The sequence below is a fragment of the Epinephelus fuscoguttatus genome, linkage group LG16 (assembly GCF_011397635.1).
Source record: "Epinephelus fuscoguttatus linkage group LG16, E.fuscoguttatus.final_Chr_v1".
Lineage (NCBI taxonomy): Eukaryota > Metazoa > Chordata > Actinopteri > Perciformes > Serranidae > Epinephelus > Epinephelus fuscoguttatus.
Genome location: NC_064767.1, coordinates 4,650,552 through 4,663,277, shown reverse-complemented (window position 1 = coordinate 4,663,277; position 12,726 = coordinate 4,650,552). Strand labels below are relative to the sequence as shown.

Below are 12,726 nucleotides of genomic sequence, written 5' to 3'. Positions count from 1 at the left end.
ATATATATTTATATATATTTATATATGCAAAGCTGAGTAATGCAGATAAACACAGGTTCTTCAATAACCTGTTTTTTTGCAGTGCATGTAAACATGTCCTCTCATTTCCTGCCTTGAACCTGATTTCTCCCATGAACCTGCTGTCTTGTTTACATGTAAACACAGTGGATGCTGTGAAGTGTGGAGCAATAAACAAAGCCAGCTGTGTTTGTTTCCATCCCAACAAACTGTGTTACCGTCACTTACATGGAAAGCATGTGGCCTCGGTGCTCCGCTCGCCCTCGGCTGCGCTCTGAAAGAACGTTTGATGCGTAATCCGAATCACAAGGAAACTGTGTTTGTCAAATTCCTCCAGCGTTGAGGGTTTCTGAGGTGACGGAGCAGAAACACTGTACTGTAGATTAAAACGCTAATGTGGGAGTTGGAAATGAACACTGTACTGACAGATGATAAAGACAGATCAAAGGAATATGATTGGAAGGTGAAAATCAATCACTTTAAAGTACAGTGACACATCTGGGCTCGAAGCCGCTGGAGGGCTGCAGACTGGTGGGGGACTTCACACACATATTTAAGGATTACCCAAAGATCCTGGACCACTGGAAGAATATTCAAAGTGAAACCAATATAGTATTAACTTCATCTGAGGCCAAGCACTGTTCAAACTGGGAGAAATAATTACTTATATGAATAAATCAGTGGAGAGAAAAGGTAAAAAAGTCTTTAATATGTAAAAATCACAACAGGGTTACAGCTAAGAAACGGACAGGTTTAACGAACAGTGGGCCCCGTTAATATCGGCGATGGAGGAACTCTAGTGTCGTTTTTTTAAATCACTTTCTTATGTCTCCGTGCTGCTGAGAGCCGTAGCCGTGGGCATTATGTTGTCAGTTTGTCCGTGCATCCATACACAGGTTTGACTCTTGTTAAAGTTGTATCTCAAGAACGCCTCCAGGGAATTTCCTCACATGTAGCACAAACATCGACTTATTTCAGCAGCGAACTGGACAGATTTAGGTGGTCAAAGGTCAAGGTCAATGTGACCTTACATCTGTCTCATTCACATGAACGTGATATCTTAAGAACACCTTGAGGGAATTACTTCAAATTTGACACAAACATCCACATGGACTAAAGTATAAACAGATTAGAATTTGGTAGTAGAAGGTTAAGGGTCAAGGTCACTGTGACATCATAATGTTCAGTGTCATTTCTCAGGAACAGAAGGGGAGACACTTAATCAGATACTGAATTGGTGACACTAATCTTGAAACTGTGCTGATTGTATAGATCTTATGTGTGTGAAGCATCGTGTTTTTACAGACATGATGCGTGGAAGCATATAAACACAGGGCCATAATTCTATTTTTTTCAATGGTGTTATTATCACTGTATCTATTTCTTGTGCTCTTTTCATTGCATTATAAATGGTGAAGTGTGGGTTGTGCGCTGATTGAGTAGGTTGTATTTTAAAAAGTAATATGCCCATGACAGACGTGTTGTGTGTTGTGTGTTCTGTCTTTTGTGTTACATGTTGAATAAATAAAAAGCTGGGAAAAAAAAAATGTTTATGTGGTCCAACTGATATTTAACGCATTTTAATGTGCAAGACAAAATAGCTGTACATTAGAATTGAATAACAAAACTAAAGAACATTTATTTATTTATCTGTTTATTTATTTATAGTTATTTGCTTATTCATCATTTATTTATTTTGAACATATTAAAAAACAAGAATGAGAAATAAAATGGATGGTAGTTCTAAAGCAAACTGTCAATACACAAGTTCTCAAAAACATAAATAATCATTATTAAATATTTACTGTATGTGTCTGAAAAGAAGTAGGAAGTATACACATATAATTCTTAACCCTTTCTTTATATGTCAAAGAATTCACTCAAAATTTTACATTTATTAACTCACATCATTATTATTATTATTATTACTGTTACTGTTATTCAAACATTTATGCTTTTGATACGATGTAAAATAAATAAAATGTTATTTTATTTTATTTATTTATTTTAAATACTTGGATTCTCAGGTTTTGGATTGAAGAATTAGCTTATGATTGCCAGTCTTTAATGCTTAATAAAACACATCTGATATAATTTTGTCTTCCTAACTAGGACACAAAAAGTAGCTCTAAAAGGTGTTTTACAAACAGTACTGATTCTGGAAACTGTTTCATCTGATTGAGGCTGATGAGTTTTAACGTTTGTTTTCTCACATCTGTTCTGTCTCTCTGACCTTCAGGGGTGTCTTAGGGAAGCAGGGCTACCAGTGTCAAGGTAGGAAGGTGTCTTTATATTCCTGTAGTCCCATGTGTCTCAGTCTTAACTTCTGGCTCTCAAAATGATCAACTGGAGTCACTCAACACAACCTCTAAATGTCCCTTTATGTGTTCTTCCTGCAGTGTGTACCTGTGTGGTCCACAAGCGCTGCCATGAGCTGATCATTACCAAGTGTGCAGGGATGAAGAAGCAGGAGGACACAGTGGAGGAGGTACAGATCTACAGCTGCACGCTGCTTTATTAGATACAGCACAGCTTGTTTTCTTATGCTTTACGTCGAGCAGACGTTGGCTACGATTAAAATGCAGATTTTTTTCTGAATAAATGAAACAAACCAGATCAGTAACTTTACTTTGGCTCTTTGACACCATGAGACTGACAGAAGAACAGCCTGTACACTTTGGAGCCGCAGCGTTCCCTGCTCATGCTCAGCATGTCGTTCCTTTCCCCTGTCATTTCTCATCTCTCAACTATGAGTAAAGGGAACAAATTACCAAAAAAGGAATTATGTCAGGGGCAGTAGAAGGAGCGACATTCGCATTCCCACATTTTTCCAGCTAGATCAGAACCTCCAGACTGCAGCAGGTTTGTCTCACTGTCCTTCTGTGCTTCTTACAGCAGGTTGGCTCTCAGAGGTTCAGTGTCAACGTGCCGCACAAGTTCAGCATCCACAACTTTAAAGTTCTCACCTTCTGCGACCACTGTGGGTCTCTGCTCTGGGGTCTGCTGCGACAGGGACTCCAGTGTAAAGGTACGGACAAATACAGTCTGTTCATATAATGCGTTATGTGTAACATACACAGGAGGAGTTTGGAAATACGTAAAAAAAATACCTTTTAAGTCAAAAGTCCTCTCGCATGTAAAGACTGTGAGTTTTTAGTCACACACTGTAGGGTTCTGCAGAGACTGGGGATCTTGCGGGGTCACTGTTTGCAAAACTAGATTCCTTGTGAGACTTTTTCCCATTCTGCTCCTGGTGGAAAATATTACACCAAACTCCCTTTAAGAAATATGACATTTAAAAGATTCCTCATGTGTCCACAAAAAACACCTAACTCTAGAAACACAAGATGAAAGGTGCCATGTGTCGACAGTATTCTTGTCAATTCGGCATCAATATAATCTTCTGTTATTGTGCGTAACCACATATCCTGTCGGGTCGCAAATGTGCTGGAGCCTATACCAGACATCCCAGACATTGGGTGAGAGGCAGGGTTCACCCTGGACAGGTCACCAGACTACCACAGGGTCGACACACAGAAACAGACAACATTCACACTTCGGGACAAGTTAGAGTTACCTGCCTCCAGTAAACCCATGCTTACACAGGAAGAACATGCAATCTGAAGGGCCCCAGGTTTGAACCAGGAACCCTCTTGCTGTGAGGTGAGAGTGCTAACCACTGCACCACAGTGCCTGCGTCAATATAACCAATAAAGATAAATTGTATTTCTCTGCATTTTGGATTTTGTTGCCTTAATTTGCTACCTGCCTCCGTTGGTTAGCTGCAGGGAGGAGATGGTGGGAGTAGGCAAACTGTTCCAAAAATTAAAATGTCTCACAAAAATTATTGCTGGTTGGTGGATCAGATAGATGCTGAGTTAAACTCAACTCTTGTTCACTCCACCAGTTTCTTCTCCTTTTCCACAGTACAAGAGAACAGGGACTTGTTCTTGTTCTTGCGCCTCCCCAGAGTCTCCTCCATGTTTACTGCCTGCACGGTTTGCTGCTTCCTGTTTGGTGCTGGAGAGAGCGCAGCTACTGGTCGTTGAACTGAACTGTTAAACTTCATTAAAAACTTACAATGATACCAAACATGTTTGATTTTGTTGGTACATCAAGACCACTTTATGGCTATTTTTTTTTATATATAAACCACTTTTATTGCATTTTACAGGATTAAACATTTGAATCAAAGAAACATACAATCACTTATTACAGTGTGCCAGCTGAAGTGGGTACCAGCCCCTCTAGATCCAAACCAGTAGCACACGTACACAATGAAGATGTCCAGGAGTATATTAAGGGTGTGTCTATACCCACAAAAACAAGAGGAGGCAGAAAAATCAACATAGCCACACCTTCCCCCCTCAACAATGAATTAGGTTTGAATATCAGAAAATGTTGCATTCTTTATATATGTGAGAAAAGTCCTTGACAAATGCATTAGACCTTCCTTGTCTTACTTTCTCCACTTTAAGAAAGTACAGCATGTCTTGAATCCAATGCATGTGAGACAGAAAGAAAGAGGGTAAAGAGGTTGACACCCCAAAGAGAGCACTGAAAGGGCCCAGCAACTCAGACAGAGTACTGAACGTCATTTTCCAGAAGTACAAGCAGGGTGGACAGAGCCAAAGCTACGTACAAGACTGGCAAGGGCCTGAGAAACAGATCACACTTTAGTATTTCTGATGAGACAAAGTAAAGACGAGTGTGAGCAGCAAAATTTTGCTCCAGGAGATCACAGGAGGGCACACCAACTGAGGTAGAACGCTGCAGACTTTATTCCGACATTGGAAACAACAGTGAAATCACCTGATGAGTGGTTTGGTGTAGGACAGGCATTGGTTAGGAAAGATGTAGACAAACATGCTCCGATCTTTATCCTGCCTGTACATGCTAATAACTCTCGGTCTTTCTGTGTGTGTGTCAGTGTGTAAAGTGAATGTACACAGGCGCTGTGAGAGTAACGTAGCTCCTAACTGTGGCGTGGACGCCAGAGGAATCGCTAAAGTCCTCTCTGACCTCGGAGTCACACCAGACAAGATCTCCAACAGCGCCCACAGACGGAAAAAGGTGAGTCAGCTCGTCCACGAGTTTCAGAAAAAGTCTGTTGCTTAGAGGCATTAGATTTTTTTAGAAAGCATTTCTGTCGACTTTTCAAACTCAACTCAAACCTTAGAATAAAGAGGAATAAGAACGTGTCACAAAGATGACAAAATGAATGATGAAGATTTGTTTAATCAGCTTCCTCAGGGTCAGGACCCCCAGCAGCCATTATCGGGGCCCAAGACAGAAGACGATCGCTCGAGGTCCGCCCCCACCTCACCGTGTGACCAGGGTAATAGACGTTCTCACCATCACACATATAAACTCTAACCTGCAAATCAAGTCAACACACCAGAACTCATCTTGTTCTTGTCTCTGTCCAGACGTGAAGGAGCTGGAGAACATCCGCAAGGCGCTGTCGTTTGACCACCGCGCAGAGGAGCACACAAAACACCCCCTCTCCTCCCCCTCATCTGTAGCCGCGGTAACAGAGGACAGTCACAAAGATGGAGGAGGCAAGGTCGAAATCGAGGGCGAAGGGAACCGGGAAAACGGAGAGGTCAAAGGTCACAGCGCTCCTGAAATCAAGAGGATGAATTTGCACGACTTTGTGTTCATCAAAGTTCTGGGGAAAGGAAGCTTCGGGAAGGTGAGTGTCAGACGTTTGTTTGCTCCTCAGATCTGTTTAGTGTCGTTCCTCTGCTCCTGCGGTCTGCCGCCTGCCGCCATGTGAGTCACAGGAACAAACTGGTGGAATGAGTGAAGACATGAAGAGGAAAATAGGGAAGAGACAGGACAGGAGAGATTCATGGAAAACATTCTCTCAAATGCCATGTTTGTGTTTCCGACCGTGTTGTGACTGTCGTGTGTCACGTGACCAGGTGATGCTGGCAGAGCTGAAAGGCACCGACGAGGTCTACGCTGTCAAAGTGCTGAAGAAAGACGTGATCCTGCAGGACGACGACGTGGACTGCACTCTGACCGAGAAACGGATCCTGGCCCTGGCCAGAAAACACCCGTACCTGACGCAGCTTTTCTGCTGCTTCCAGACTAAAGTAGGAACCCAAAACACACACACACACACACACACACACACACACACACACACACTCTCACCTGCACACACACTTTGCACCTCTAGGGGGCAGCATTGCACCACATGTAAATCTGTAGCCTCCAGCTGAAAATATTTCAGTTACACAAACTTGTGTTCCTTTTTTTAACTTCTCCCAAATGTTTGTTGTTGCCTTGCAAACACCAACACTTTAACGTCCTCAGGCCTGTGAAAACCTTCACATGGGTGACACAGCTCACACGTGATAAGGTCGAAATCTTCCCCCAAACATTCCTCAACATTCAGAATCTGCTTCTGCCTGATGCAGCAAAATGTCTTTGGACAAACAAACAAAGAAAAAAAAACAGGATCAGTGTTATATTTTTTAATTAAGATACAAACACATTTTCAAATACTATTACAGATAAAATTTAAAGTACTGCAGCCTGTAACAGTGTTATTCATTTATTCATTTCTGGGTTAAACTCAAATTAGCTTTGAGAGAAAAGACGTGTAAAACTTAGTCATTAAAAACATTATATTCCCGTTTTTTCTAATGTTTTTATTAACTTTTCTGCAAACTATAATAAAGAAAATAAAAAATGAAATGAAATGTAATAATAATAAAATTATAATGTTAAATAAAATAAAATAATAAAAATGAAAATAAATAAACAAAATAATAATTTTTAAAAAGAAATATAATATAGGGAAGAAAAAAATAATTCAGGCACACGTGCGTGGAGCAGGAACAAATGCAATTCACACCTTCATCTAAAAAACACGGCTGCTTACATTAAAACATCAACAGGTTTTGACCCTAAGTTCTTCATCAGGGTGTAAAAGGGTCGACAGGAGTCAAGCAAACATTTTATAAACTTGAAAGGAGCTGTCACCTGATCCTGATTGATAAGTGAGGGCAGGTTTGAAGGTGACATATTGCCACAAGTGTCCAGACAAAAAAACCCATCCTGCACAAAAAACTGGATCGGGTGACACCCCTGACCGGCTCATTAAATGTTTGCTCGACTCCTGTCCACTCAAAAGCACCTGCATTTTGTCTTGAGTTTCGAATGCTAAAGAAAGTCCTCGAGCACACCACTACCTCAAAATAATCCCTGAAATATAATATATGTTATGATTCACTAAAAGTATGTTTTACATGTGTTTTCTCTGTTGGTTTAAACAAGCCTGTGCAGTCATTGCCTCCAGATTAATCTGCAAAATTAAACTGCACAGTGGTAGTTTTAGTTCTAATCTGACTAAAACAAACACATTATATTTCTGTAGGTATTTTTTTCCATATGTGATCATGTGAAACGTGCAGCATCCTCATGTAATGTGTAAGGTGTACATGCTATTTTGTCTACCACCCTGACCCAGGTATGTACAACTGCAGCATAGACATAACAAGCTGAAAATCACAGTTGGTAAACACGGTCCACAATAACTAAATATCTGCATGTTCTCCACATTATAATAATCACAAAAAAAATGTAAGATATTTTACAAACTTGAATCCTCACAAATGCGCTCCAGTAAAACAAAGAGATGAGAGTGAATAAAAGTCAGCACGTTGTGTGAGTTTATGTTCAGGTGGCCGGGTCTATAAACACATTTACTGTTCGAAAACAGTGCGAGGATAAACAGGCATTGATTATGTAAATGTGTGTTTTGTTTTGTTTTAAAACCTCTACACATTTTTTTAGGATAGTTAAAATTGATGTGTTGTTTTCCAACTGTGGGCCTTGCAGTAGACCTGCAGACTTTTCTTTGTTGCAGTGGGTCTAAAGTCAAAAAGGCTGTGAACACTGGTCTGAAAACAGTTAATTAGAATTATTTAAATTAAAATTGAATCAGAAAAGAAGTGATTTTTGAATGGATACATTCAGTCTGGAGTCTCAGTCAGTTATCACATAAAATACATTAAAACTTCAGGTTAATTTTTAGATTAAAATGTGGTTCCTTCTGGGACAAATATGCCTCTAGCTGTTTCATATTATTCGTTAGAATAACAGAACCACAGTATATCCTACACCACTCCTACATTTATTTTATCATTAATATTTCTTTGAACTTTTCTGCTTTTTTTTCCTAGCATAAACACTGACGCCAAGTGTTGAAAAATAAAATAACAAAAAAAAAACTAACTACATAAAATATATAATACAATACAAAGTCATTCTGAAATTTAAAAAAAAAATCTATATACCTACATAAATATGCAGCACAGTATTCTCTGATCTACAAGCAGCTAATTTGATCTCACTCAGAAAGTGTGCAACAGAGCACCGTGCACATGGCGTACGATTCCTTCAGGATACGTCCACACCAGCTTTTCCACTTCGCCACATCTCCGTCCTACATCAACACCCACATTAACTATTAGAGAACTTTAATAAGAGAGCTGCTCAGATTATTTCACAACTTCTCATTTTGCTCAGTCGGTCCTCAGCTCAGCATCCCTGTTCTACACCTGCTGATTAACTGCTGCAAACTGTGCTGCAAATTTCCACAGAGCCTTTTCAGACTGGAAACAGTTTCCAGTTAAACAACTTCACCTCTGAAGTCATTAGTAAAGCGTCTGCCATCAGCTCAGAGAATTAGCTTCATTTTCCTTCACTTCAGTCTCTCTGCTCTCATCATCTCCATCTCTCAGCTAATTTGTGCGTCCATACACTAAGTGGATGATGACACACACTCACACACAAAGCGCACCATGAGTGGGACGCTGTAACACCAGCAGCTGCTCCAGGCCGCTGCATGTTTTGTCTACCGTATGTTACATAAGTGTTCCTGTCGGGGAACATATGGAGGCCCCTCACATGTCAGCGTGTCTGTGTGTGTTGGTACACTGCACACATTGCACAGGTGTGTGCTTTTTCCAGTTTGACGACTTTGGCTGGAAGAGCAGGTCACATGTTGGGTGATGTGCCGAGTCCTTTTACGACAGCTTGAGCCTGATGGTGCTGAGAAGACACGAGCTGCACAAGTCCCAGCATTTAAGAAACTCTAAACACCTCTGGGGTTTGCTCAGTGTTCACTATTGATAACAACACAAGTTTAGAAATATGATAAAGAGTTTAGAGAAGTTTCTGAGAAGGATTCAGTCCCTGTAGAACTTTTATTTAATTAAATTAGACCAGTGTTTGTCAAATGGGAATCTCTGGGGGCACTTTGAAGTACTGCAGAGACTTTTTTTAAAATGTTAATTTAAGAATATAAGTCTGGCATAAGTCCGAAAATATTACACTACAATAAGGTCATAAAGAACAGAAATTTTAGCTGAATAAACCACATTTTTTATTTGATATTCCTATTTTCAATGCAGTTGTAAACAGCTGTCCACTGCTGCAACAGACACAAACACGTTCACGTCTGTTCACTGTGTGTTTCTACCAGAAATCTTTTGCACTGGTCAGAATCAGGTGCAATGAATTATAATATAAAGGATTCTGTGTTAAAAACAACTGAACATGTCATTACAATTCTAAAAACTTCTTCATATCATATCCTAATTCTGAGGATTTTTCTCAGCAATACATATTCAGTATTTGTTTCTGGTCATTGCAGTGTACAGTATACACAGTAGTTAGTATTTAACGGGTGGAGTTCACCTCTCCCTCTCAGGAGTCAGATTTCGTTCGTGACGTGATGTGAGGACAAAACAAACAATGTAAAACAGGGTCGAACAACATCGCTGACTTGTTTTCTTTTCTCTACTGAACACTGGGAGGTGATGACTCCTGTCAGACAGCCGCTTGATTCAAACAGAAAGTTGTTTTCCTGTTGAATTTCTGACAGAGTACAGTCACTCTGTCTGTGGCCCCGGTGTTCAAGATGTGTTCGTGTCAAACACAATTCTGGTTCCTGGATCAGAATCAGTTTTATGGGCCACATACAGGGAATTTAACTCCGGCTTTTGCATTGCTCTCAATGTACGTGCACAAAAATAGACCTCATTCTAAGAACAAGACGTACAAGGACATTTAAAAACTGTTTAAAACCAGAATTAACAAATTCAAAACTATAAATCTTACAATCATAATATGAAATACATTATGAAAAGCCATTAAAATCATAGAATTGTAAAAACATAAATCATAAGGTCAAGTAAGATACTTTTTTGGGGGGCATTTTTGCATTTATAGATAGGACAGTCAAGTGTGAAGCAGGGAGAGAGAGGGGTAATGACATGCAGCAAAAGGCCACAGGCTGGAGCAGAACACGGGCCGCCGCCAAGCGACCGACGCCTCTACAGTATTTTAAAAGAGTTATATAAATATCAAATGAACATTGCTGATGAGCTCTTTCTGTTGCCACAATGATACTTGTGAGTTGTTCACCAATCAAAGTTATTAATCAAAAACTAAAAAACTTAACAGCAAACACACTGAGCTGTTAGGGGCAAAATAGGGCGTAAGTGCACTCACTTAAAAATATATTTTCTATTAATTGTAAACAACGTAAGTATGTGCATGTATATGTAACTCCTGTCTACAGGAGTTTTTTTCTATTATTAAAATACTAAAAAGAAAAGACAAAAAAAAATCCATACACAAAATACATCCCTAAATCTGTACACAGAAATTAATCCACACAGAATAAAAAATACTGCTGTAGCTGCCGTGGTTTCTTCTTTTGTAGCTATGATTTAACACTTCGATTAAAAACATTCAAATTGAGCTGCATTTTTTAATTCAGTTAATAGACAGGTCCATGGTTTTGTTGCTTTAACAGAGGAGCCTGATTGTCCAATGAGATTCTGCATAATGCAAAGGGACAGTTACGGCTTGTTGAGGCCCGTGTGTCGACTGGTGCTCTGCTGTCTTGTAACAAGTTCATGTCAATTACACGACCATGTACCGTAAGCAGAAAATGGTACAGTGGGATGAGATTATTTTCCCTGCCTCTTCTGCAAATATTTAGAAGAAAGAAATTAGAAATCCTCCTGGAAGTCAGTAAAAATATGTGTTGTCATTTAGAGATTTTTTATGCAAGTCTGATTTGAAGTTTTAGAGCAAAGGGCCATGGATGTTTTCTGTGGCAGATCAGTCGGAGTCAGACATGTCAGGGAGGAGAAGGAGTCGAGTGCAGGACGCCGCGTCTTTTGTTTATTTTCTCAGACTGTTCTGGAGAGCTGGAGTCTAATGATGGCGTCTCCTGTTCAATTTATTTATTCCTGTTATTTTCCTCCGAAGCAAACACAAACATGTGCAGGGTGGACGGATGAGAGGGAGACACAGGGTAACGGACAGTGAGACACTGTTCTCAGATGACATATTTAATGTCTTTATTCTTTTTTGTTTTATTCTTCTTTCATTTTGTCAGGCTTTTTGAGGTATACGCACACGCGCGCACACACACACACACACACACACACTTGCTCGCTCTCCCTTGCACTCGGGTGATTGGAAGTGTTTTCTTGGACAAAACAAAGGGATTGTGGCTCTTATGTAACCTCTTTGATCCTTACTGGGGACATGATGCGTATTCCATATGCTGTGTGGCCCCACCCTCATCGCCCCTCACCTCCGGACCCGACTCTCCTCAGGACACACACTTAATGCTCTCCACTGGATGTGATTACAATAAACAAACCCTCGTATACATTCTGTAAATACAATATAGTCTCACACACACACACACACACACACACACACACACACACTCTGAGCTCCACAGTGGTGTCGCACTTCACCTCTTGCATAACAGCGGTTCCACTCGCCCTGTCGCTACACTGATCCACATCGACTCAGTGTGCTAATGAATTAGCTCATTTGACCATAACAGTACAGTGAGGGCTGGATTCAGGAGGCAGGAGATCGATGATGGTGTTGGGTTCAAACCGCTGCAGGAGGGTTTCTGTTTTCAGCTATGTATGGCAACTCACGAGTTTGGATGGGATGTCGACAGTGTTGGAATTAAAATCCTGGACACTTTGGTGTCTTCTGAAATGACCTAAATAAATCCCTAAATAAACACAGACTCCCTTTTGCTAGCTGAGCGATGCTGCACAATTAAAAAAATAAATGCAGGTCACAAGTCATTTTTATTGAAGTTTTGTCAGTATGGACATGCGACTCATCATATGCTCGGTTAGTTTCCAGACGTTCAGTTATTTTTATGGAAACCGTAAGCACCACAGTATAATTCAGTCCGATGTACCGGCATGGTAAACAAGACACACACAAAAAAAGTGGTGACTTCCTACTTTAGACGCGGTAACTGTCTGCTATCGTTGTTCATAAAAGGAGACTGCCTTTTAACTGACGTAAACAATATTTTCTCTTCTCCCTTGTTTGCTTGTTTTCATTGCCTTGCTCCCTTAAAACTGAAGTGTCTCCACATTTCTCTGTTTAGTTTTCACTCTTTTCTCACTCCTTTGCCCTTGCTGACATAACCTCTTTTCAGCTTTCATTGTTTCAAAGCACAGTTCAGACCAAAGATTCACGACGAGACAAAACTGTTGTAGAACGTTGCAGAGAAAAGGACGGTGGGTCGCTGCTGATGCTCGCTGTATGTGCTTATGCCCCGCCCACACACACACATTCTCACTGACTGATTAATTAGCGCTGGTTATTTCTATTATTGTGACATATTTATTG

At 40.3% G+C, this 12,726-nt stretch overlaps 1 protein-coding gene across 1 annotated transcript in view; it reads left to right on the top strand.

Moving 5' to 3' along the window:
• LOC125903350 (protein kinase C epsilon type-like) overlaps positions 1–12,726 on the top strand; it is a 117,298-nt gene that overhangs the window by 55,635 nt on the left and 48,937 nt on the right. The window contains exons 4-10 of the mRNA XM_049600225.1: positions 2,258–2,292; positions 2,418–2,506; positions 2,914–3,046; positions 4,949–5,091; positions 5,263–5,356; positions 5,448–5,713; positions 5,946–6,119. Of these exons, the coding sequence (XP_049456182.1) occupies positions 2,258–2,292; positions 2,418–2,506; positions 2,914–3,046; positions 4,949–5,091; positions 5,263–5,356; positions 5,448–5,713; positions 5,946–6,119 (934 nt within the window). The remainder of the gene's footprint in view (positions 1–2,257; positions 2,293–2,417; positions 2,507–2,913; positions 3,047–4,948; positions 5,092–5,262; positions 5,357–5,447; positions 5,714–5,945; positions 6,120–12,726) is intronic.